At 44.9% G+C, this 25,897-nt stretch overlaps 1 protein-coding gene across 1 annotated transcript in view; it reads left to right on the top strand.

Annotated features, from left to right (window-relative positions):
• The window catches only part of TSPAN5 (tetraspanin 5), a 168,573-nt gene extending 142,879 nt beyond the window's left edge, over nt 1-25,694 (top strand). The window contains exons 3-8 of the mRNA XM_041759787.1: nt 11,970-12,116; nt 16,281-16,451; nt 18,745-18,870; nt 20,964-21,011; nt 21,108-21,224; nt 23,492-25,694. Coding sequence (XP_041615721.1) covers nt 11,970-12,116; nt 16,281-16,451; nt 18,745-18,870; nt 20,964-21,011; nt 21,108-21,224; nt 23,492-23,557 — 675 coding nt within the window. The 3' untranslated portion in view covers nt 23,558-25,694. The remainder of the gene's footprint in view (nt 1-11,969; nt 12,117-16,280; nt 16,452-18,744; nt 18,871-20,963; nt 21,012-21,107; nt 21,225-23,491) is intronic.
• Nucleotides 25,695-25,897: the final 203 nt, after the last annotated feature.

Below are 25,897 nucleotides of genomic sequence, written 5' to 3'. Positions count from 1 at the left end.
AGAGAAAGAAAAGTAAGACAGATCCTATCACTTGTCTGCTCCAAGCCTTCCATTGAACTCAATGAGCTTATCATCTCATTCCACACCATAGATGGTGCCCCCATTACGTCTGGGACCTCACGTTCCGCCCCGTGTCCTTCCCTGCTGCTGTAGCCCCCCACTGACCATGTTGCTGTTTCTCCAAAATCTCAAACATATCTCCCCCCACCGCTACCTCCTGCCTGGGCCCTTTGCACTTGCTCTTCCCCTTCCTGGTAACACTGTCGTCCCCTTTGGCGTTTTTGCTTTACTTTCTGATCTCTGCCCACGTGTCACCTCTGTCCACGGGCCTTCCTGGCCTATTTAAAGTGACCACTGTCACTGCACCCCCAGCCCTCTATTCCCCTTTCCCCGTGTTTTTCTCCTCCCTGTTTTCATAGGATTTAGCACTTTCACACCAGCGAGTAAGTGCATTGCTCTCGCTCCCCACAAAAAAAAGCAGCTCTGTGAAAGCAAAGACTTCTGTTTCCTGCTACACTCCAGTACCTAGAACATTGACTAGCACATAGTTGGTGTTCAAAAAATATTGCTCATAAAATAATGAATGAACAAATGAATGATGAAAGCATTCTTTTAAACCGTGGCTATTTTGTGGCCTGCCGCGTTCAGTTAGAGAGGTGTGAAGTTGCTTCAGATCTCTCATACGCGTGTGATGTCGACAGCTCTTAAAAAGCAAGTAGAATTACATGTGGTTCTGATGTCTGATTTGATAGTGGTACAGTGTTACAAACAACAAATCTGTTAATTCTGCCTGTTTGGAAAGAAGATAACTGTTTCTTTCTGGCATAAAAATAGGAATCTATATATGATCGTCCTGTTGCATGGAAAAATGAGGGGTACCTTTCCTTTTCCATCTTGCCCAACATTTATGCTGATTACTTAGTGTTCAGGTCAGGGTGAGAGGCAGAGTGACACGTCACTGGCAGTCACAAGTGAGGGTGCTGCCAGCAGAGTTGTCAAGGGCCAGGGGGAGACTGCACTTTTCAGAGCCGGAAGAGTGTCGATCACTGGCCTGTAAGGTGAGTCCAAGCCCCATGGCTGGTCCTGCCCCCCAACCCTGGTGCTAGCCATCTGGGCCAGCTGGCTTGTTGGACCTGAAAGCCCCTTGCAGGCAGGAACCTGTCTTCTGGGCCCTTTTACACTCAGTTCCAGCTGTGTGCTGCCCACACCACAGATGTCAAGAAGATGTTGGTGAGCAAATGAATGAGAAAATGCAGAAGAGCTTTAAATACTGTAAAGACTGCACAGGAAAAAATAGTTCTTCATCAGGGGGTTTCGTTTTCACTTCTGTGATCTGTGGATCCCTACGGTTAAACTTTAAGAAAAGGATGACCTGTTCTTTCAGAAGTGGGGAAACTGAGGCCCAGAGAGGTTACACTGGAAGTCTGGCCTCTCTCCTCGAGACCCCATCTCACCCCTCCCTCCCTCTCAGGGCTCACCTGGCTTGGCTCCACTCAGTAGGGAGTGGGCTGGAAGGATAATTGGTGACAGTCCTGAGCCAGCAGGGGAAGGGGAATTAGAAGAGCTCTGGCCTGCTTTTCCCTCTGGCTTTCCTGGGGTTGGACAAAGAGGATTCTTTCTCCTGGAGGCTTTCCCTGATCACTGTCTCGCTTTAAGCCTCACTTCAGAACCTTCCAGTTGCTTCTTGCCACAGTCATTGACAAGATTGTTTTCCAAGTCTCACCTTGGAAAAACTGCCCCAATGTTCCTGGGAAGGAAAATCTGAGACCGTGAGATACCGTGGTTCAGGCCGTTCATAATGGTGGCGGTCAAGTTTCCATAGCAGAGGGAGGTGGTAGGTAGAGGTGGTTCTCCAGATAACTGGAAGAGAAAAGTGTGCACTTTGGCTTTGAAACAACTTTAAGGAGACGTTTCTGAGATGCTGAAAATCCTCCTTTGAAGATAGCATTTTACTGACCAAAATGTAGTAAGTTTGTTGGCATCTCTCTCTCTGTCTCTGTCATCCAAGTAATTCTCTCGAGTTTTCTGTTGTAGCCAAAATTCTGAAAACCAAACAGCTCTTTCTTAGTACCTCCAAAGTTAGCATGTGAGCCTCGTGTGTTACAACCAGTATGTTCAACAAACACATGAGATATATAAAAAATTCGTTTCTTTTTGCTTGTCTATGTAAACTTTTTTCAGAGGGATTTCTCAGGAATGAGAATTTAGGTGGGTCAATGTCGTTCATTCTCAGATGCCATAGGCCTACTCTCGTTTTGAGCCACTGGTCCAGGCCCGGATGAGTTGGATGGTAACCAGAAATTCCAAATCTGTCTTGTGTTCCAGTGTTCTCCTCGCCTAGCTCCATCTGCCTGGGCCCCTGAGGAGGGGAGCAGGGTGAGGCCCCTTCTTCTGCCTGCCACCCCTCCCCCGCTCACAGGTGCTTCACCCCACAGGTGCTTCTCTGCCCACTTCCTGCCAGAGCTGAAGTGGGGGTGGGCCTTGCTCTTGGGACCTGGCAGTGGTGAAGGGGATGATATCTGGGTCTTTTTGAAGCTTCCCTGCTGAGTCTGTGTGTCTGGTAGTTCCCTTGAGTTTGGCGGCTCTCTCGTAGGTGGCTGCCTTGTTCCCCTGCTCAGACCTAGCCGTCTTCCTCAGCCCGTGCTCCTCTGCACTCTGCCTTCTGGGGTTTCCTGCTCTCACCCCAAGCTGCCTCTCCCTGGTCGCACTCGTCTGGGGGTGAGGCCGGTACCACCACCAACAGCCCTCGCCTGCCTGCCCTACAGCCCTCCTCTCTCCCCAGGTTTCTAGGACGGGAGTCCGAGCCAAGCTCACAGGCGCCTTCCTGGGCAGTCTGGCCCTAATTACTGTGTCCCAGAGCTCCCCCCGTAGTGCCCTTGAATCTCCTCACTAGTGGGGGGCACGTTGGTGGCTCAGTGGTTGAGCCCGTCTGCCTTCTGCTCAAGGGCGTGAACCCAGGGTCCTGGGATGACTCCCACATCTGGCTCCCTGCAGGGAGCCTGCTTCTCCCTCTGCCTGTGTCTCTGCCTCTCTGTGTGTGTCTCACGAGTAAATAAATAAAATCTCAAAAAGAAAGAAAGAAAGAAAGAAACTCCAGGCTAGGTTTAAGGTACAAAGCAAGCTGCGGGGGAGAGATGGGGCACAGCACAGCAACCACTTTTCTCTAGAGAAAGGAAATTCTCTCACTCGCCTCTCCCTTAAGCTACTTTATATCCGCTTGATTTTGCTGAGGTGTGCCAGAGAAAGAAGTTCTTCTTTGCCTGTGAGTGTGTGTGTGACAAGGGGGTGGGGGGTGGCGCCGGGAGAGGTGTCTGTCTCCTACTCACATTGGTTTTCAGATAGTGATCAGGGAAGTCCAAGGCAAGAATATTATTCTAACATCATGTTACATATCTTTCTTAAATTTTAGAAACAGATGTATGATGTTATAGTGGAAATAAAAATCTTGCCCACTGCTGCTTGCTTTTTCCAGAAAGTAGAGCATCATGGGGGCAGGTAGGCAGTAGGCCACTCTGGGATCAGTTAGCCTCGGCTCGAAACCCTGCTCTGTCACTTTCTCACTTGGTGAGCTGGCAGGTTCTCCGTCTCCGTGTCTATTTCCTGCTGTGGCCAGTGGTCCTACCTGGTAGGTCCATTGTGACGTGAATTCCTCTAGGTACCCAGGGCCAGGCACACAGTGGGCTCACTAGTGTGGCTCTTATATCCCTTTTGTTCTAGCTTTCAGGGTAGCCCACTGGGATCTCCACAGAGCCTCCCAGCTGCTTCCATAACACCTACCTGCTGCCCAGGTTGTGAGCTTCTAAGTGCACAAATGACCTGGGCCTTCCTCTGTTCAGAACGCCCTCAGATTCAAACCAGCTCCCACCACCCCCCCGCCCCCGCCGCCCGGTTAGTCTCCTCTTTCCACCTGTTACGCTCCCGCATAGACCTCTCCATGAGCCAGATCCTGTAACTTTGTCTCTGCCCTTGCTGATGTCTCCTTCGGCCCCTTCCCTCTATGCTCCCATAGCGCCCACTGCTACTCCTGCCCAGCAAGCTACTTACCTGCACGCCCTCCCCACTAGACTAGCTCCTGATGGTATCACTGTGCCTTCACTCCGAATACCCATGACACATACAGTACCTGTCACCTCTCAGGTAATCCCCGTGAAAGTCTGCTTAACAACTGAATGATTTATATCCCTGGGGCCCTAGAATAATACAGTGATCACCTATCACTAGGCTGTTTGCTTGTTTTTTCACATTACTTTAGGGGAGACACCACAGTCAGAGCCTCTACTACATATTTCAGCTTAAACTTCATACTTAAGACTGTTCCTGGGTATGTATTCCATTGTCAGAACATGCACATGACAGCATCTGGGGAGTGGCCTGGGAAGATGCTAGATTTCTGAAAAGTGACACTTTGGCACATGGCTTTGTTTCCATGTTCAGAGAGGCAGTCGCTCATGTCAGAGTGGCATTTCTGGCTGGTGAGTGATACCAGTGGATGGGACTTGGCATAGCTGGCCACCCTGCCAACTGCTTGATTGCAAGATTTTATGGAGGCCTGAAAGATGACTGCCTCTTCTCCTCTTCCTCTCCCCAAACCAGGTCATGGCCATTTTTTTAAAAAAAGATTTTATTTATTTTTAGAGAGAGTGTGTGCATGAGCACTTGTGAGAGAGCAGAGGGTGGCACAGGGAGAGAGAGAATCTCAGACTCCTCACTGAGCGGGGAGCCCCATCGGGCTCAATCTCAGAACCGTGAGATCATGACCTGAGCCAAAATCAAGAGTCGGACACTAAAACGACTGAGCCACCCAGGTGCCCTGTGGTCATGACCATTTTTTATCTGTAAGAAGAGATTACTTAAGTCTCACCAATGACTTTTTTTTTTTTTTTTTACAAGGAAAAACGAAGAAACCACATGCCTTTAGCACAGCTTGGCCTTCCTTTAACTGTGCATCTCTTTGCCAGGCCCTGAGTCTGGCTGCCCCCGCAACCGATGTCTAGGTTGCATCTCCCTAGACAACTCGGGTCCCAGTGAGCTCTTGTTCCTTCACCTTCCAACTCCTCTCTCTGGACTCTGCCACAGTTCCTTAGGCAAATGGATGTTTTGGGGTTTGCAGAGTGGCTTAGCTTTGTAATGTTCTTTGGGGATCTCTGGTGAGTGTTGAAGGAGTAGGTTTCCCTGCAGCCTTGTGTTTTCAGCTTGGTCTTCCTGTGGGCATTGCTGAAAGCTGCATCTCCAGCTCTCCAGCACCCCCACCCCACCTCACCCCACCCCCCTGTCTCAGGAGGTCATTTTTTTTTTTAAGAATGTCCTGTCTTGTCATCCTTTCTCAAGTAGGGAAATGCTTCTCTTTGTTTTACACTAGGAAAGCTGCTGCAAGTTCCACCCCAGGCAGGTTTGGTTTATGGAGGGGTGGGTGAATCAGGACCCAGTCCCATAAATCTCAAAGGGGTCCATCTGGCCTGGCTGGGGGTACACATTCCATATGCCTGCCTCTTTGTTTCTCATCCAGCAGTTGGAAGGAATGTGCTTGTATATGCCAAAGCAGAAGAGTCCCAGACCTTAGGGGCTTATTAATGCTATTTTTGCATTTCTTTTCTGTGTGGGTTGAGAGAGAAGAAACTGAAGCTTGCCAGGTGGCACACAGAGGACTCTCGGAGCTGGTGGTGGAAAAAAACCACAGACACTCCTGAGGTTTATTGGTTTGAAACCCTTCTGGAGCTTTGTTTGCCTTTTCATTTCTGCACGTGCATAGAAATCTTTTCCAAGAAGAAATAGTTATGCTCAGAACCTATTCCCTTACTGCAGAACCATGGGTGAGAAGCTGCTGTAATTTCAGAGGTAGTTGAATGAATGAGGTGCTGAGGAGAAGGAGGTCGGAGGGAAGGTGGGCCAATTTTTCACGTTCTTGCTGAATCAGTGTTCATCAAACCACTGGACGATGAGATCTACCGCCCTGCCCCGGGAGGGATCTGGAAGGCTACTCAGAAGCAGCGAATCTTCGAAGGCCAGTGTGCCCGCTGGCTCCTTGGCAGCAGAGGCCTGCTTTTCCTGGTTTGGGTTGCCACCATCTTGGCAGCGTGGCTGCTGACTCCTTCTCACTGCTCTTTCCTCCACTGCACTACCTCTGTGCACTGTTAGCTTCTCCCCACTCCTGGCTTTTGCTTACTCATGGCCTCTTTCTTCCGCCGTATTTACTTGGAGTGTCTTTAGGTGATTTCCCATTCCCCAGCAGAGAAGATCTGATTGGCCAGTCAGCGGCACCTCCATTAGGCGCGACCATCATGGTCATGGCTTTCCTTCAGAGGGCCGGACACAGCACACGCACCCGAGCAAGATAGATTCCTCTCTAGTTGCAGTTAGACACCTCTCCTGTGTGCTTCAGTAGCACCTGATGTCTTCCTTTTGGTCTCATGTAATAGTGGTGATGAGGAGGGTGATAAATTTTCATTGAATTCTTATTTTGTGCCAAGCACTTAGCATAGTGTGTGGATTTACTTGAATTATTTCCTTCATCCTTATGATGTAGGGTACTATCTCACTCATGTGGAAATTGAGTTTTAGGCAGGTTTGCTAACTTGCCCAAGATCACACAGGGAGTAGGTAGTAGAACTAGGATTGGGGACAAGACGTCTGTATTATCATGCCCTGTCTTGTTGCCCTGCGTCTAGCACTATCCAGGCTACCCTCTTACGGTGTTATAGGATTTCAGAGGAAATTGTAAGTGAGCTGGGTGGGGGGTGGGGGGGCTTGAGTACAGTGCAAGATGAATGCTCCCTGCCATGCTCTAGATAGAGCAGCCTTGTTTAAGTGACTCGAATATCAGAGTCTCCCTTTTACCATGGTGGATGCACATTGATACATTTTTTGTTTGTTGGCCTCTAAGCTTCTGTATGTTAATTGCTTCAGACATGTTCTATGAACCTATCTTATTTCTTTTTAGACACATGTCTCCTTGCTAAATTCAGAGAGATACTATCTAGGGCCCTAGTAGATCATGGAAATCTCCTATTTTCCCTGGAGGATCATCTCTTAATGGCTCTGAATTGATATGCCAAGAGCTAGTTGTCCAAAAGCCAATTTGTGGAATAGCTAATTTGCTGAATATATTTGTTTTTCTCAACTTTTTTAGTTGGCTGGTACTCACTTTGCCTTTAGAGCAGCACTTTGCGTCATGGGCAATTTGTTTCTGCCTCTGCTGCAGCACCAGCTGTAGATCTGGGGAAGCTGGCCGAGGGGCATTGGACTGTGGATACAGGAATATATAGTATGTCTGTGAAGAACTCTTACAAACCAGTTTCTATCAGTATAATCTTAATGATAATGAAGAATATATTTTTCTTGTGACCTGTACTCTTGGTCTCTGGCTTTCTTATTCTGACTCTCTCTTTCTTCACTGCTACTGTTCAGAATACCATTTTCATGTCAATCCAGACAAATGGATAAAGGAATAAATACATGTGGCTAATTGCTCTAGTTCTCATCCATTTATTTTCATTACAATTAGATTCGGCTTCGTAGGATGCTATTTGCTGACATTATGCGTGAAGTCGCGTACCCTTAGCAGCCTGAGCTCCCAGGGCTCTGCCTGCAGGATCCTCATAGGACAAGTACAAGAACTTATTTGTGGGATGCAAATAGCAGGCTGTGTGTGTGTACTTCTCACATAAGCAGCAGTTCTGGGGACAGAAGAGAGTAGCCAAATGACATTTTGTATTTATTTTTTTTCAGTAAGTTTGAGTTCTGAAAAAGTTGATATTTAAGTCCAAAGAGAATTTAGAGAATTGGAGCTTAGATCATGTAGTATTTGTCAGTGACAGAGATGAACCACCTAAAAGTTCCATCCAGAACTCATTTCACTAACGATGCTGAGCTGATGGCAACTCAACATGAAAGAAGACTGTTTACACTGGCTTAACTGCTCCGTTAACTGGAAGTACCAGACAGCTGAATAAAGGGACCATATTAAGTCCAACATTTACCTCTGCCCCTTTTCTGCTCTTCATTCCACCCCCAGAACTTTTTTTCCAGCAGAAAGTGAACTTCCAGTTTTGGTCGTGTGTGTGTGTGTGTGTGTGTGTGTGTGTGTGTGTGTGTGTGTGTGTGTGTTCTGCGCCTGTGTGTATAGACACACATACTGCCCTAAACTCCTAGTTTATTCAAAGCTGTTGTCAGGTGCAGGACAACTCAGATGCAAATGCAGACCCCCCTGGAGCCCCCTTGTGCAGTCAATGGTGGTGTATTCCAAGGATTTTGGAGTGATTTGCAGAACTCACTGTCAGGCCAGGGGTTATAATGCTGACAGGATTTTCCCTCCCTACCCTTATTCTTTGTTTCTTCCTAAGCTTGGCTTTCTGTTTCTCACTGCAGACTGAATTTCTCCACATGGTGAAAAAAAACCTATCGCATGTGGCTCTGAATTTTGGCCTTTTATAACTTCAGCCACAGGAGGGAGATGCCTCTTTTAAATCCCCGGAGTCCCAGGAAGGCAATTCATTGACTGCTCAACTGTCATTAGGGCAGTGAGGTCATGTGAGAACTGGCGACTCAAAGGGGCACAGGAAGTGCATTTGGGGGAGAAGGAATCCTTAGAAGAAGGAGAAAGTGCTATTCCCCAAAGAAGAAGGTGTTGCCCACAGGTTCCCAGAAGACTAGGTGTCTGCTGCTGTTGTTCTTGTGCATTCCTGAGGATTTACCACGAATCGGAACATCTATTTTAAATCACTTGGCTGACTTAACTGCAATCTTAGAGCTTGTATTTTTTTCTTCCGGCTTCTTGTCAACTACAAGCTTTAATGATAATTATTCTTCAGCAGGCATGTTCTAGCACTTCTTACTCATTTGTCACATTGAGCTTAACAAAATTAAAAAGTCCAATGAGAGACCCTGTCTCTAAGACAACAGAAGGCCGAACCGATCATTTTTGTAATCTTAGAATCTTTGCTGCCAGGATTAAGTTTGGCCCCTCTCTAATCTCTCTGTGTAGTCGGAAGCAGTAAGACTGCATTTCAGTGGCTACTGGGGAGCCTGGTAGAGGTGAAAGAGTGCAGTGTTTTGTTCATCTCCATGTAGGTGAGTAATTCCAATCCTGAGGAAAATGAAACCGGGCATTGGGCATTGACTTCCACACTTGGTGCTTTAAGACTTGAGTTAGTTCTCAGCTGATAATGAACTGTGTATGTTCTGAATCCATTAAAAATACAGCTCGTCTTAGTCTTTTTCATGCTTTGCAGAATATTATTTCCCCGAAACACTCAGTATCTGTCTCCAGCCCTGCCTTTTGCCAAAATTTAGGATTAAAAGTAGAATCTGCAGGCCAGCAAGGCCCCCCAAATGATTGATGTTTCCATGGAAACAGTTGGAGGCCTCTCACTTAAAACTGCCCCTGTAGGCTGGACAGAGTAAAAGTATGAAAATAAGTTTGTCTGAGAAGCCAGTACTCATCCTCTAAATTAAATCCAGGGAGGACAGATGATCCAGGAATCTACTGACAGTTAAGATCATATTTTTTTGTAGCCTTTTGGTGGTGTAGCTCGGTGTTTGAGACACAGGTGTGCATGTTGGTTGGCTGACTTGTTTTGCCAGAGTTGCCCAGATAATTGTCCCTTTACTCCATGACCTCTTTGTGTATAGCCATAGAGCATGGAAGAGTGGGAACAATCTGATCTTTGCTCAGACTTGAGTGTGAGTCACAAAAAACCCATTAAAAATGGGTGAAATCATAGAATGGTCTTAAAGTTGGAAGGAGCCTAAAGGTCATTAAGTCCCAGTGTCCCCTCCACTTTGGGAATCCCTCCTACTACACAACTGGCAGAAGTTCATAGCTGTGGCTTTCCCATGAGCAGAAGTCTTCTCTGATCCATTGCTGGAGATCTGCTGGTATCAGAAAGGCCTCCTTGTGACCGAACCAGCATCTCTTCCTGTCACTTCCACCTCTGCTGCCTCTTTTTGGTGCCAAGGCAATTGGGTGTCCTGCTCTCATAGTTAACTTTTTAAATGTTAAGAATGTTATCATGTACCCTCCAAAATCATCTTTTCTCCTGGCTGAGCAAGTCCAAGATATTAAGACTTTAAGTATTAACACCTGTGTTGAGGCCTTCCACGGGGGAGAGGTTGATTTCCTCCCAACGCTGGACCCTCACCACTCTTGCTTGGATTTTGTGTGACTTTTCTGGCAATTTTTTTCTTAGTATCATCTGTGTAGGTGGAGAATTGGTAACAGTATTTCTGTGTTCTCCCCCTACCCCAAAGCGCACATCCCCTCCCCAGAGTATTCATGATTCAGAGCTTGGAAATCTAAGAAACACAAGACTGGAGCAAACCATTGGTCCAAGAAGTCTTATGAAGGGTGTGGTTGCATTCGTGATGTCACCTCAGAAGTAGTGACTACGCCCTACATTCCTAACTGCTTTCCCAATCTCTCAAACCTTCGTCTGTGACTTTATTTAAACCTTTGGCCTTTCCTGTACGGTTTAAATTGTATGTTTTAAGAGTCCTTTATTTCTCATACGTGTTCTATTATTAATATTCTATTACTGTTCTTACGTTAATGCCCCCCACCCCCCGCCAAAGAAACAAAAACCCAACAAACAAAAGATGTTTTTGTTGGAATGATCCTACAACCTTAAAATGGATTAAAACTTAAAACTTCTAAACTCAGGTGTTGATCCACGGTGACTGGGAAGTGCTGGGAAGCAAATACATGGCTCCCACTTGGTAGAGAAAAAACACTGAAGTGGACATTCTGTTTTGGTTCAAAAAACTCAGTAAATAGCTGTGTGACTCTTCAGCAAGCCACCCAGCCTCTCTGAGTTCCATTTTCCTTAAAGTATAAAATCAGATAAATACTTTCTGTTCTTTCAGGTTGCTGGGAGGGTTTTGAAACAAATTATTTAGGACTCCACAGCAAGCTATACCATGATACTCTGGGATATTTTGGGAGTTCAAAACAAATTTAATAAGAGAAGAAAAAATGTTGATGATATTGGGTACTTAAGACTCCTCCAGTACATTCACGGTTTCAAAATAACAGTAGTCTTTCTCTATTGGATTGAGTAGCAAATATGTACCTTGCAGTTTAGAGGGAAAAAAAAATCTTACAGTTTCTAACATAGGTTCTGGATGGTGTTTGATATAGCATCATGGTTGAAGGAGAAATCCTTTTTGTAAAAAAAAAAAAAAAAAGTAGTGTGTTCGTAGAGAAATGAAAGCACTCTGGGTTCCTTTGGCAGGAGAATAAAAGGTGGGAAGCCAGGGAATCGATTTGGATTTGTGAATCATTTTAAATCTCAATTCTTTAAAAAAAAAAAAAAAAAAAAAAAAGGTGGTAATGTAATACCCTTAAGAAGTCCATGTAAGACAGCCATCAGCACAAACCACTGAAGTGGACTTTGGGAATATGAGCCTGGTAGGGTCTCCTGTGAAGCTCAAGGGTGGATTCTGAGGCATGGATTTTTCCCTGGAAAACTTTTAGGAGCTTGTGGCTGGGACTGGCCTCTGTGTTCGCCTTCGGCATCTAACCGTACCCTTGTTTCCTAAGAAATGCTACAGGCTTGAAACAGGCACTTGTCTGACATCTGCAGGCCCTGGGGACTTAAAGATGACCCCTCTTCCTTGGCGTTAGGAAGTATGTTTTCCTTACACACTGTTTTTTACTCATGACCACTTATATTTGGGACATAGAAAACAAAGGTAACATCCACATCTTCTCCATCCAGGGGTCTGATGACAGTTTCTTGGGGTCATTCCTTTGCCAAAAATAAGAACCCATCTAGACCTTGGATAGAAAGTAAGGGTTTGGGGGTTTTATTTTATTTTATTTTTTGCAGTGTTTCCTGAGTATTAATCACACCCAATCAGTTTTACTCTGAAGTTTTTCTTTGCATGGGGGGAAAAGACCATTGTAATGATCCTTGTATGTTGAAAAACTGACCCTACATCCTGGTGTCCTGTTGTGTGTGCTTTTCTGTCCCCAGGGAGTTCTGTCCAACATCTCTTCCATCACTGATCTCGGCGGCTTTGATCCAGTTTGGCTCTTCCTGGTGGTGGGAGGAGTGATGTTCATTTTGGGATTCGCAGGGTGCATCGGAGCGCTACGGGAAAACACGTTCCTTCTCAAGTTTGTGAGTATCACATTCTGCCATCAGGCTCAGGGCCAAGCTCCTGTCTTCCCGCAGGAGGACACCCTATCTATAGGCAAGGTGGTTCTACCAAAGACACAGTAAAAATATGGCCCAGCTAACACTTTCCTTTCAGGAGAATTCTTTAGATCTCCTCCTACCTGCCCCTCCATGCTTCCTAAATAATGTAAGTACCATGCCCAACCCATGCCATCCATGGAGATTTTGTACATGTAATCAGGACTTTGCATTCCAGTCCCTAAAATACCTTTAGATTAAGGTAGGTGTAGGTATAGTTCTCTTCTTTTAAGTTCTTTTTCCTCTTTTAAGCACATAGTTGGCAGGGAGCTGTTCATATAGTTGGTTTAGAAAAAACCAGACCTAAGCACAGTAGCTGTGGCCTGTTCAGATGAAATCTATTAAGCAATACGTTTCAGTGAATATGGAGAGACAGTAAGAGGCACATCTTCCTCCTTCTCTGCCAGCACAGAGCTCCTTCTGTATGATCGGCATAATTTTTAAATCCCTTGCAGGGTGTTTGGTGTGATCACTGTTAGCATGAATATTTTTGAGGAGGAGTTTTACCAGGGGCACATAAGTAATTACAGTAAAAAATGAGAAGTGAAAGGCTTTCCTTTGGAGATTCCTTCCAAAGGAGAACAAAGTGGCATATGCTTACCTGTATGTGTGCGAAACAGGTTTGATAAGTGTAGCCAAAGGTCAGCTGAATATGCCTGTCAGTCTGGAGCTTGGCCTTCCGGTGGGCGTCTGTGTTGATGTTCTCTGTGCAACAGTGTCCACTCTCCTTTCCAAAAATAGAGAAAGGATGGGGGAAAAAATCCACCTTCCTGTGGTGAGGAAAGATGGTAGGATTTCTAGATAACTTTATTAATGTGGTATTACTTGTTCATAGGATCGTACTCAACATTATTCAGGGACACTTGCATTGAAGACAAGAGCACGTACTCGCACTAGTCCCAACAGCCACGTAGTATGTGACTCTCTTCCCCAGCATTTCTTCCACATTGTCCTCTGGCATTTCTCTTGAATATTTGTAAAGAGAGAAGACTCACCATACCCTACCCAGGGTAGCCCATTTTGAATTTGGGCAGCTCTAGTGCAGATGAGGTTTTGGGGACTCAAATCTGAAAGTTCATATGTTTAACCTACAAGTTTACATGACTCTGCTAACAGAGAAAACTGAGGGATACTTGGTTCTCTGTATGATTGAATGAGCAGTTGGGTCTCTCTTCTGTGTTTCATTGGTCTGTGGTGGGAGCAGCTGGTTTCCCAACACTCCATTTGCCTTTTACACACACACACACACACACACACACACACACACACACACAGAGTTACTTCATTGCCCACCTAATCAGAGACCTGTGGAGTCCCCAGGAGAGCTTTGCTCTTGATCCTAATCTGCCAACCTGCCAGTCTTTTTGACGTGATATCCTTCTAAATGTGTGGGCTCACCTCACTCAGTTTTTCTGTAGCCTCATTGGCCCCAGATAATACTCACCATTTGCCACTGTTTTATGAGTTTTAGCCTCCAAGCCCCCAAATATGGGATCCCCGTTAATGTGATTTACTTGAATATATTTACAGGAGTAGTCCTTTAACATAGCTATCGTATTTGTAGTTGAAGATACGAGAGTTAACAGGCAGAAATAGATACATTTTTCTAAATTGGCACCTTAATTTATAAGGTCCCATGTTGGAAATGAAGAAACTTGTAGGGGATCCCTGGGTGGCTCAGCGCTTTAGCACCTGTCTTCAGCCCGAGGCATGATCCTGGAGTCCCGGGATCGAGTCCCACGTCGGGCTCCCTGCATGGAGTCTGCTTCTCCCCCTGCCTACGTCTCTGCCTCTCTCTGTGTCTCTCATGAATAAATAAATCTTAAAAAAAAAAAAAAAAGAAGAAGAAACTTGTATTGTTTCTTGGCTTTTAAAAATCATGGATAATACTCAAAATGGCTTCTCTATGTAGTGTAAACAATAAAAACTGGCCCAGAATATTCTTTGAGTAGGAGCTATGAAATAAGTAGGAAGCGAATGTCAACATGCCTTTAACAGCCTCAGACATCTGATACTGCAAAGCTAGGAGATTTGCTGAGGGCAAATCTGAGAGCTAAGATCATGTGAAATGGAAATAGAGCTTCCTGGTCGACTGAGGCCCTGAGATGAAGCCCACGAGTCATTCCCTTTGGGAATGGGGGAAATGAGGTCCATGGGGGCCAGGGCATACAGGTTTCTGCCAAATATTCGATACAAATTTAATTTGAACTCAATTTTGGATAAATCTATATCATAGAGCATTAAGAGAAATTCTACCAGGGTAACTGGAAAGTGAACTTGTCTTAACTTTTATGGTGATGTGAACAAAAATCTAATCAAAAATCTTGCATGATGTCTGTCATGGTATTTTGTGTGCACATGCATGTGAGCTAGCTGTGATTTTTCTCAATACAATAGTGATAACTATTGTATTTCTGTACCTAATAAAGGGAGGGGAGTTGTTTTATACTATGGGGTAGGCATTCAGTAAAAGATTTTTTTCCCCTGTCTTTTTTTCTAGATTAAGGAAATCTTACTTGAAATTATTGGCACCACTGATGATAGTTTAGATCCTAGTTCTATTGAATTCATCAAGGACAGATAACCAGGAGATCTATGGAGCCTGAAGGGTTGAGTTCTAGAGGATCTAGATTTAGAGCCTGAACCTTGGGGTCCTAGACTTTGCCAGGCACTTCTTTCTTTCTTCTACCTCTCCCCTTATGTCCACCCTCCCAGAACAGCACTTGGCACCCTGGATAAACACCGTCCAATATGTGGATGTCCCCTGTGCAATGCCCCCCCCCCAACTACCCTCACCCCTATCCCCACCCCCACAGCACATAAGACTGTTAGGTCTTTGGAGGCAGGATTACTCCTCACTCCTTGTTTCTGCAAAGCCCACCAAATCTAGGGCCTGATCTATTATGGGTCTTTCAGATGGTTGCTGGAGGAATTTGCATCTTTTGTCTTTTTTTTTGTTTTAATAAGTAACTCTGCAGTTTCCTTTGAAGCACTCCCCCAGCATGTTTTTCTCTCAGTTGGCCCTTTGATGTGGCTTGTGGAGCATAGAAACAGCAGACACGGCTTTAGCCCCTCTGCCTCCTCAGCCACGGTGGCCCCCATGGCCCCCTGTCTGTCCTTACCACCAGAAACCTGCATGCTCCCTCACACCTTAATTTCTCATAATCTGTTTCAGCAAAAAAGTCGTGAAAGAGTAAAATTGTGGGGGTGAGAGGAAGTGGAAAGAACCATGGGCGTGAACGGTACTTTGGTATAACCGAGGTGGGGCTCTTCTGAGTCTCTGAGATGAAAGGGAGATTTCTCCAGATTTATGGGCAGTCACCACATTACCTGTGGTCCCCGGCCTTCCTGTGTAAATTCTTGCTGTCTATATCAGCCAGAAATCTTCCTTCAGCTGTGGGTTGATTTTATTTAAAATCTTCCAAGCCTGGTATTTACAAAGAAAGGTAAGCAAGTTACCTAAGAAAGCTTTCAACCCGGATTTCATGATGGAAAATGATTTTCCTGTTATAGTCACCCCACACACAGACACACACAAACTTCCTCTTTGACCTCTTCATCTAAGATGAATCCATCTGCTGTTTTACTTCATAAAGAAGGTGCAAAAGGGGATTAAAGCAATGTCTGAATCTGATAGAGGAGTGTGTTGCATACAGAATCAAGGCCGTAGTAACAAATGACAGTCGATGTTAAAATACTGGGATAGTTTCTCTTTTGACATTACGAGAGTTTACTAGAGGTAGGGGCAGGTCATTGTTCAAGAGCGTGGCAGTGCATGAATCTGGAGGAACTCATTAGGCCTTAATGTGAGTCTAATGAGAAATTCCTATTACCCATGTTTGCATTTAGGCTTTGTTGTTTAATTACCGAATGGACCATCAGAGCCCCTAAAATGTGATTATGAACGTTTTTAAAAAATCCTTTCTTGGAGTGTAATATTCTATTGATGTATCTTAAGAAACCGAAGATTATCTGCTTTGGACATGTGTAACAACCCAATGTAATTATAAACCTTTTAAGAAGGAACCATTTGACTATATATGATCAAAATAACCCTTTTAACTGTTCTCTGTGTGTCTTTTGTCTTAGTTTTCTGTGTTCCTGGGAATTATTTTCTTCCTGGAGCTCACTGCTGGGGTTCTGGCATTTGTTTTCAAAGACTGGATCAAAGACCAGCTGTATTTCTTTATAAACAACAACATCAGAGCGTACAGAGATGACATTGATTTGCAGAACCTCATAGACTTCACACAAGAATATGTAAGTTTAAACTTAGTTTATTTTTAAGTTGAAAGCCTTCTCAAGGAATGACCCCAGTGAACGTTACTCCTGGCTTCTGCTTGTGCCAACTGGAACCTACGTCTGACTTTGCCACATGTTTTGTTGTTGTTGGTTTACTTGTGTATTCATTATTTTCTAACCCGCTTTATGGCTTACATGATTTGTAGCCTAAGTGGCAGTGTCTTATTTTTTCACTTATCTCAATTTCTACTAAGTCCACGGGACAAAGAAAACCTCTTGAGCAATAAGATTATAATCACAGTTGCTGTTTCCCATTGGCATCTGAAGAGTATTGTTTTGCTACAGGTATAACATTTTATTTGGTGTTTTATGTGGATTCTTTCTTGCTGCTTGCCCTCTTTCTGGTCAGCCTCCACACTTCACGGCTCATAATGATATACTTAGCAATAGATAATTTGTCCGCAAAGTTCCTAAAATATGCCTGTCCAAATATTATTATAGCCCACGCAGTTCCACACAACCAAAAGTTGAGAAACTTCCAAGCCCTGGTGGCTTCTAACAAGTGGAGAATCTGCTCGGCAGAGCCTCCAGGTTTCTGACCCTACTAGGTGATGTCCTCTGTCATGCAAATGAAGCAGCAGATGTCCTGTTTGTCTCAGAATGCAAAATGGTATAAACAAGCGGTCAGAAATACAGATCTAGTGCCCAGATCTAATTAGCTAGGTGACCGTGGGCTAACAGAAACCTGACCTATTTCCCCAGCAGTAATATGGAAGCTACTGCTTAACTTGTGCAAACGTTAGGACACTCTAATAAGCTGCATGCGGTTTTATATTAGGCCAAAGGCGTTACTGTCCTCAGGTGGTAAGGTCTTTATTTGCATGCCCTGAGACACTGGAGAAGCTGAGCAGACCCGGACAGCGCTGTCTGGGACAGAAGTGTCCGCAGCAGGACCGGAGGGCAGACGGGAGCCCACGGACCAATGGATGTCCCTCCCTTGGACGGCTTTCTGGGGGCGAGCTGGGGGCCCCTCTGATGAAGGCAGGAGACCGCTGCATCAGCACTCGCCATAGGGAGCCCGGCCTCCTTCCTTAGGTGCTCAGGAGGGAGCTGGATTGCGCTGGTTTTGTGACTGTTCTGGAATGTGCTGCAGCTCAGGTGTGAGATGAAGCCCGGTCACCTCCGCAGTGGACCTTACTGTTCTGTTAGGTCACAAAGGATGCAGGCGCGCGCCCTGCCAAGTAGCATTGCTGACTAGTTGGCATGACAGACCTGATGAAGCTTCGTAGGCAAACCCTGAGATCCACAGCCCACGGCCTCGGAGGACCAGATGAGTCGGAAGAACACGTGTATCCACATTCTCTTGAAATGCTGTCTGCTTTATGTGGAAATGCTGTTTCATGTGATTTTCTTTTGCTGTCATGGAGTGTAATGCTTTGCAGTGGCTATTGGTCCCAAAAGCCTTAAAATGGTCAGGGCTTGATGTTTACCTAAGTCGGAGGCAGAGCCAGTCCAGCAGGGGGGTGACGAAGGGGCTTCTGGAACAAGCAGTCCTTGAACCGACCCTTTGGAGACTCACTGACTTGAACAGCTCATATTAGATATATTTTGATTAGATGATGGGATTTTTTAAGTTGAAAATGTAAATGCGTGCTCTTAGAAGAAACTCAGAGCTGTGACGGATACCTAATGAAAAGGAAGCCTTTAGAACTCTTGGGGGTAATGAGTGTGTTCACTGTCTTGACAGTGGTGATCACAGTTTTGCGATGTATGCATATGTCAAATCTTAGAAAATTGTACACTTTAAACGTCACTTTATTATAGGTCAGTTATACCTCAATAAAAAGGATTTTCTGAAAAACCATTAAGGCTGTAGAGACCCAAATTTTTAAAAAGTAAGCCTCTAGCTTTCCCACCCACAACCCCAGTTGCCTCCTGCAGACACTACCACGGTTTAGTGTCTTGTTTATCTTTCTAGAATGTTCCTGCCTGCACCCACGCCAGGCAGACCTTATTCTGACTGAGCCTGCCGTACAACCCTTGCTCTGTCTGCCTTTCCCCCACCTAACACCACAGGTCTCATCAGTCCTTTAAATCAGATGCTAGCACCTCCTTACGAATCTTGAGCCTTAGTCACTCTGGAAGCTTTTCTAGGGGCCCTTTCGGTTTAGTTTGGTCTAAAACTAACTTCTGAGACAGAAAAGGAGGTTAGAGCTCGCAGGAGCTGGGCGTCGGGCATTTGGCGGTGGTGAGCGTAGGCGCCTGGTCGCCTCCAAGTCGAGAGGTTCTAATTCTCTCCTGTTTGCTCTAGTGGCAGTGCTGTGGGGCTTTTGGAGCTGATGATTGGAACCTAAATATTTACTTCAATTGCACAGATTCCAACGCAAGTCGAGAGCGATGCGGCGTGCCATTCTCCTGCTGTACTAAAGACCCGGCAGTAAGTGCCTGCTGACCATTGGGCGGCTCTGGGCATCACACGGAGAATGTGGGCTGGGGGGACAATGAGCAGAGCAATTCTTTTCTTGAAACCTTACCTGCTTATTCCTAATTGTAGCTCCTCTCGGGGACATAGGGCTCAGATCTCCCCAGTAGGAGTAATGATCGCTGACGTTAATTTAGCAGCACACGCTGGTCTCTGTTCTCAGCCTTCTTGTGAGTTGGCTCAATTAAATTCAGAACCTTCCTGTTGGCAGCACCACCATCATCTTCCGTCTTTGGGTGAAATGGAGGCCCATGGAGTTTTAGTAACTTGCCCGAGTTCCCATTGCTAGCAAGGGACAGACTGAGCTTTAGACCCGGAAAGACTACCTAAAGTGCCTGTTATTCCTTCTGTGTGAGAGGGACAGGCCCAGGTGAGAGGTGTCTGCTTTGACTAGGGGTCAGTAACCCTTTGCTTGCTGACTTGCTTCTGGGGTAGGGATAGGAGAAGAGTTTGAGGCAAGATAGGGCTAGCCTACCTGTGTAGGAAGACCACAGCTGTCTGGGTTCTCGGTTGTGATGATGATGATAACGGCAGTTTGTATTTTATTTAAGAAAAGAAAAAGCATTAAACCCACTCATAACCCTTTCACCATGGGTTTGGTTGTATTTAGGGTCACATCATATCACTGTATGTAGGATGGCTTAAAATGCAAGTGTCTTGTTGTCAGTTAAAAGCCAGGAGTGAGGGGCACCTGGATGGTTCAGTTGGTTAAGCATCTGCCTTTGGCTCAGGTCATGATCTCACAGACCTGGGATTCAGCCTCATGTCTGGCTCCCTGCTCAGTGGGGAGTCTGCTTCTCCTTCTCCCTCTGCCCCTCCCCCATGCTCATGCTTGCTCAGTCTTTAAAAAATAAATAAATAGAAAGCCAGGGGTGAGTGTTGGAACAAGCGCGAGAATATGTTTCTGCACATGTCTATTCCACGCTCTTTGGCCTCCCGAGTTATCAGTCTGGACCAATCCCCAGACCACCCTTCCTGAAATCAGGCGGAGCCCAGTGGGTGCTAATGAGTTCAATGGCCATTTCCTCCATGTAAGGTGGAGGTTGTGGGGCTCTTTCAAGGGCCCATGGTCTTGAGGTGAAACAGTAGCCCTCTGGGGGCCTCAGAGGGGTCTCTGAGCTGTTACTCTTGGTCTGAAAGAGGCCAAGAATCAGAAAGGACTGTGCTTCTTAGCTCTGAGACCTTGCCAGGAAACCCACCTTTCCCACTGGCTCATTTCTTGCTTTCCTCTGAGAGAGGACCAAAAGATGGGAGAGTGCTCAGCACAGAGCCCTGGGTGTCCACTCAGGTGGCCTTGCGCTGACCAGCAGGTACAAACTGCTCTGTCTCCAGCTCCAGCTGTCTGACGGAATGTGCTAACATTTCGTCAGAAGAATTATGAAGAGTGTCAGAAGGCATTATGCCTCCCCTTTCAACTACAGATACTCTGGGTAGAGATTTCTCATTCCATAAATGCCAAGCTAATAAAATCTACCCTATACCCTGCAGAGGGGAAAAATAAACAAACCTAAGACAGGAGAGAACCCATGTTTCTGATGAGGCCTGTGAGATGTCAGGATATCCGTCCATGTGATAGGTTGTCAGGACACTGTTCTGTTTCTAATTATTAAAGTGTAATGCATTCTCATCGAAAAACCATTTAAATGATACAGAAGTATATAGATTAAGAAGTAGAAGTTCCCCCAAAAGACCATAAGTGAAGATAGTCATTGTGCGCTTTCCCCACAGTTTTATCTCTGTCTCAGTTTTCTCACCCCTTTAAGTTTAAGCTTCCTGAGATTGTCAGTAACGTGCTTGGTATCCTTATCTTGCCTGAGCCTCAGTTTTCTTCTTCTGGAAAAGAGGGCATACTTTAATACCTACTTCTGAGGATTGTTATAATAATTACTTGGGATAATCAAAGTGTTTATTTAGCCTAGTGCCTAGGATATCCGCATGCCCAAGTATGCGTTCGATGAAGGACACTTAATGGAGCTGATCTGCTAAGTCTTCAGCAGGCTTCCTGTCTATTGAGTGAATTTCACTTTTCTGTTTTCTCTCTCTACCAGGAAGATGTCATCAACACTCAGTGTGGCTACGATGCCAGGCAAAAACCAGTAAGTGGAATCTCATCTTGTCACTTAGCACAAAGGGTGTTGGAAGAGCTTTTGAACTTGCATGGTGACGCTGTGCTCTCCTCTTCCCTTGTGAAGGAAGTTGACCAGCAGATTGTAATCTACACAAAAGGCTGTGTGCCCCAGTTTGAGAAGTGGTTGCAGGACAATTTAACCATCGTGGCTGGTATTTTCATAGGCATTGCATTGCTACAGGTAAGACAAGGCTCCTTTATGGATGTCACAGGGAGATGATGCCCTGGGAGAGCCCTCCCCCATGACAAGAGCTCTGCTTAATCACCTTAATGTCACAGTTTTTAAGACACTTGGAGGGCTGGGGAACAGACCTAAACTATGTGGTTTGTATTTTATTTAAAGCCCTGATTTTAGATGCTACTATCCTGAAATTCTTCAGGAAATCTTTTTTCCTTTTCACAGTGGAGAAATCGATTGGGTCAGCAATTGCCTACTGGTATTCCAGTGTTTCCATGGGCAAAATAATACTGCACTGTGACAGGTGGGGCAGGTAGGAATGGTCGGATAGATACCACTGGCAAGATTAAGACTTTTTAAGAGTTTCACAGATATCCTGTGTCCTTTTTTCTCTCTGGACCGCCTGTCAAAGTGCTAAGTGAGAGGAGGAAGCACCCATTTTCCCTCCTAAGCAGCCCCAAAAGCTAGGATTTTTATTTTGTGAAGATACAGTACTTTTCTTAGAGGATTGCAAATGGGGCATTGCGGTTGAAAGAAATTAAAGATCAAAATAAATGGAAAACCATTCCACATTCATAGATTGGAAGACTTAATATGGTTAAGGTGACAGTACTCGTCAAATTGATCTACAGGTTCAATGCAATCCCTATCAAAATTACAACTGTCTTTTTTTGCAAAAGATGGACAAGATCTGTCCTAAAGTTCATGTGGAAATGCAAGGGACCAGAATAGAAAAAACAATCTTAAAAAGGAACAAAGATGGAGAATTCACACTTTCCAGTTATAAACTTATTACAAAGCTCTAATGATCAAGGTAGTACATAACACTGAACATACAGATTGGTGCAATAGAATTAAGAGTTAGAAATTAGGCCTATATCTGTGGTCTGTTGATTTTTGAAAGGGAACTAGGATCGGTCAATGGGGAAAGAATAGTCTTTTCAACAAATGGTGCTGGACCAACTGGATATCTATACAGAAAAGAATGAATTTGGTCCCCTACCTCACACCATATATATAAATTAGCTCAAAACAGATCAAAGACCTGAACTTATAAGCTTCTGTGCTGAAAAGGATACTATTAAGCAAGAGAAAAGACAACCCACAAAATGAGAGAAAATATTTGCAAATCATTTTGTCAATAGAGATCTAGTGTCTAGAATATATAAAGAGCAAGTTAACAATAAAAAGACAAACCCAAAGAAAAGATGGGCAAGGAATTTGAATTAGATATATCTCCACAGAAAGTATAAATAGCAAATAAGCACATGGAGAGATGCTGATCATTAGATATTAGAGAAATTCAAATCAAAACCACAGTGAGGGATCCCTGGGTGGCGCAGCGGTTTGGCGCCTGCCTTTGGCCCAGGGTGCGATCCTGGAGATCCGGGATCGAATCCCACATCGGGCTCCCGGTGCATGGAGCCTGCTTCTCCCTCCGCCTGTGTCTCTGCCTCTCTCTCTCTCTCTGTGACTATCATAAATAAATAAAAAATTAAAAAAAAAAAAAAAAACCACAGTGACCTAACACTTCACGCATACTAGGATGGATATACGTAAAAAGGAAGACAGTAACAAATGTTGGCAATAATGTGGAGAAATGGGAATCCTCGTACATTGCTCAAGGATGAATGAAAACAGTAGTCACTGTGGAAAAGAATTTGGCACTTCCTCAAACTTAAATGGAGTTCACGTGGGACCCAGCAGTTCCACTTTCAAAAGAATCGAAAACCTGTTCACCAGGAAGTTGTATGGGAACATTCATAGCAGCACTATTCATAATAGCCCAAAAGCGGAAACAGTGTAAATGTCCTTCAACTGGTGAAGATAAATCTACAATATTATTCAAGCCATCAAAAGGATTGTGCTACTGGTACAAGCTACTATATGGATGAAACTCAAAAACATTTTGCTGTGTGAGAGCAGACTGAGGCAAAAGGCCACATATTACATGATTGCGTTTATATGAAATGTCCAAAATAGGCAAATCATAGAGAAGGTAGATTAGTGGTTGCCAGGGATGGGGGAATGGGAATTCTTGCTAAAGGCTACAGAGTTTCTTTTCAGCATAGTGAAATGTTCTGGAATTAGATAGCGGTGATAGTTGCACATCCTTTTGAATACACTAAAAATCACTGAAATATATTCTTTAAGAGGACATATTTTATAGTCTATGAGTTATATGTCAATTTAAAATATCAAAGATAAGAAAGGAGGGGGTTCATTGGCCAAGTGAGCTTCACTGTTTGACTCTCTTCTTCCTTTCTCAGATTTTTGGGATCTGCCTGGCTCAGAACTTGGTTAGTGATATTGAAGCTGTCAGGGCTAGCTGGTAGAGCCCTGCAACACTGCTGTGAGACACTGGACAGACCCGGCCTTCCCGACCCTCCGGCGTGCCCAGCTCAACCCATGCTGCACGGACCCTGATCACAGGCATCCTGCAATCCCACCGGATGGAGCTGCCAAGAACTTGGTTTGGGGCGGGTACCACTGGCAAATGCTGCTCACTGACAGAATTAAAATATAACCAGTATGAAAGTCATTGCGCCGTGAATCTCTACTGTAGCCATGAATTTCTGGATGGTTGGATACTCACCAAAAAAGAAAAAAAGGGAGCGTGAGGGACCCAGATGTCCTTGAATTTGTGGAACGAGCAGTCTTGTTCTCTACTTCAGTAATTGGAGGGCTGGGAGAGGCAGTTTTTGCTCTTCGTCACACCTTGAAGGGACTTTCTATTCCATGGCCTGAAGGGGAGTTGCATTTTTCTAAAACTCAACCCCTTACCTGGGAGGGCTGTGGGGTTTTTGGCACCCCTTCACTGTACATTTCAGGGAACTGTTGACAACCATCATCCCAAGAAGAAACAGCTTGTCTTTGGGTTCAGATTTTGTGATCGCATTCCAGGAGTACTGTGAGTGGGCTCGCCGGGTCTCTCCCGCAGTGTCTCTTAGAAGAGGGGGTTGTATTCCATGTGCGTGGAGTTAGGGCCTTGGAACACTTCATGATGCTGAGTTTTAGCAGGACAGATTGTTGTTCTAAGTAGGCCTGAGCTTTATTAATGAAATTCAAGGAGAAAATGAGGTTAATGAAGAGATATTAATTAATACCCCTCACCCTAGCCCACCAAACTGGTTGTTGGATTCTTTGGAAACTGGAATATTCTGGGTTTTGTTCTGCTTTTTTGTGTGTGTTTCTGTTTTTGTCTCCCCAAAATGAGAGCTAGGATACACTTTCTCTTCAAGAGTTTTCTTACTCAGCTCGAATATTAATTTTTTGGTATAAACTCCCTGCATGACCTGTGAATCTCAATCTAGCAGTTCCTTTTCCTGCCATCTTTCCTACAAACATTTACAAGCATTATTTGTCAGCATTTATTTCATAGGTTCACTGCCTTGAGAGGTGTGGCGTGTCCTCCCTGGCTGGGAGGGGACCGGCCATGCCACTGCAAATGCTTCCATGGACTCAACAATCCCTTTACCCCATCAGTCTCTGGGGCCTCGTTCTGTAGCCACCCCCCCACCCCCACCTTCTCTTTGAATGGACTTGAACCTAATTCTGAAACAGTGTTGACACAATCAAAAAACTTCTAATTTTTTTTTTCCTCTTTCTTATTTGGTTTTAGTTTGCTTTTATTAAACAACAAAAGTGCATGGCCAGAGCTCCTTCGGTTCTCATACTGCAGACTAACCATCAGGATGGTAACAAAGCACAAATACTTTGGAAGGAAATGCATTGATGGGGCAAGTGTTCTGTGACCCAAGGTGGGAAACCACTTCCAGGTGCTGCCACTCACCCCTGTCCCCACTAAAGTGGAGAGGGATGAATTTTGCCCCCAGATTTGAAACCAACTGGTATCTCCCAGGATGTCACTCTCCCAGGGAGCAGATATTAGCCTGTGGAATGCTGGGAAAACCACAGGTCTATTTTGCGGTGATGACACACTTGCCAACACAAAACTGGGCAGCCAGCTAGCACGCTGTATGGAAATTGAGCAAGATTTTCTATTTTAGCCTCATGTTGCATCGCTGTGGCTGATGAACATGTTAAATCTGCTCGGAGAAAGGACAAAAATTCTTTGAAAATTGTCTCCACAGTGTGGGTGTATGTGTGTGGCTGCATGTGTGTTTTTGTGTCTCTGTATAGTTAGAGATGTTCATTCCATATTCTGACTGTAAGATGATTTTATGTCATCTCTGCCCCCACACAGTTGTCATTCTGTAATGTCATTCCAACATGGAGAAGACTTGAGCCCTGCAGTTGGCACTCTTGTCTTTTTTTATTACCTCATTCTCCAGTGAACTCCATCCGACCAGTTGATGCAGAATCAGGTGAGATTCCCTCCCTTTGGCACATCCAGTGAAAGGCCAAATGGCAAGGCCAAGTGAGTTCTAAATTTTAATTAATCACCCTTTATTTTTTACACTCGAGAGTGGTTGTAATTAAGGCTGTCATTAATAAACTGGTTCTACCTTACATGGAGTTATGTCTTTCTTCATTACTTGTCTTGGAATTGCAAAATTCTCTAATCCAGTGGTTCTCAGACTTTAGCATGCATCGGAATCAACCGGAGGGCTTGTTGCAACAGATTACTGTGTTTGCTCCACCCCCAGAATTTCTAATTTAGGAGGGCTGGGGTGTGGCACGAGAATGTGCATTTCTGAACAAGTTCCCAGGTC

The sequence above is a fragment of the Vulpes lagopus genome, chromosome 6 (genome assembly GCF_018345385.1).
Source record: "Vulpes lagopus strain Blue_001 chromosome 6, ASM1834538v1, whole genome shotgun sequence".
In the NCBI taxonomy this organism is placed as follows: domain Eukaryota; kingdom Metazoa; phylum Chordata; class Mammalia; order Carnivora; family Canidae; genus Vulpes; species Vulpes lagopus.
Note: the sequence above shows the minus strand (reverse complement) of the source record. Positions and strands in the feature narration are given on the sequence as shown.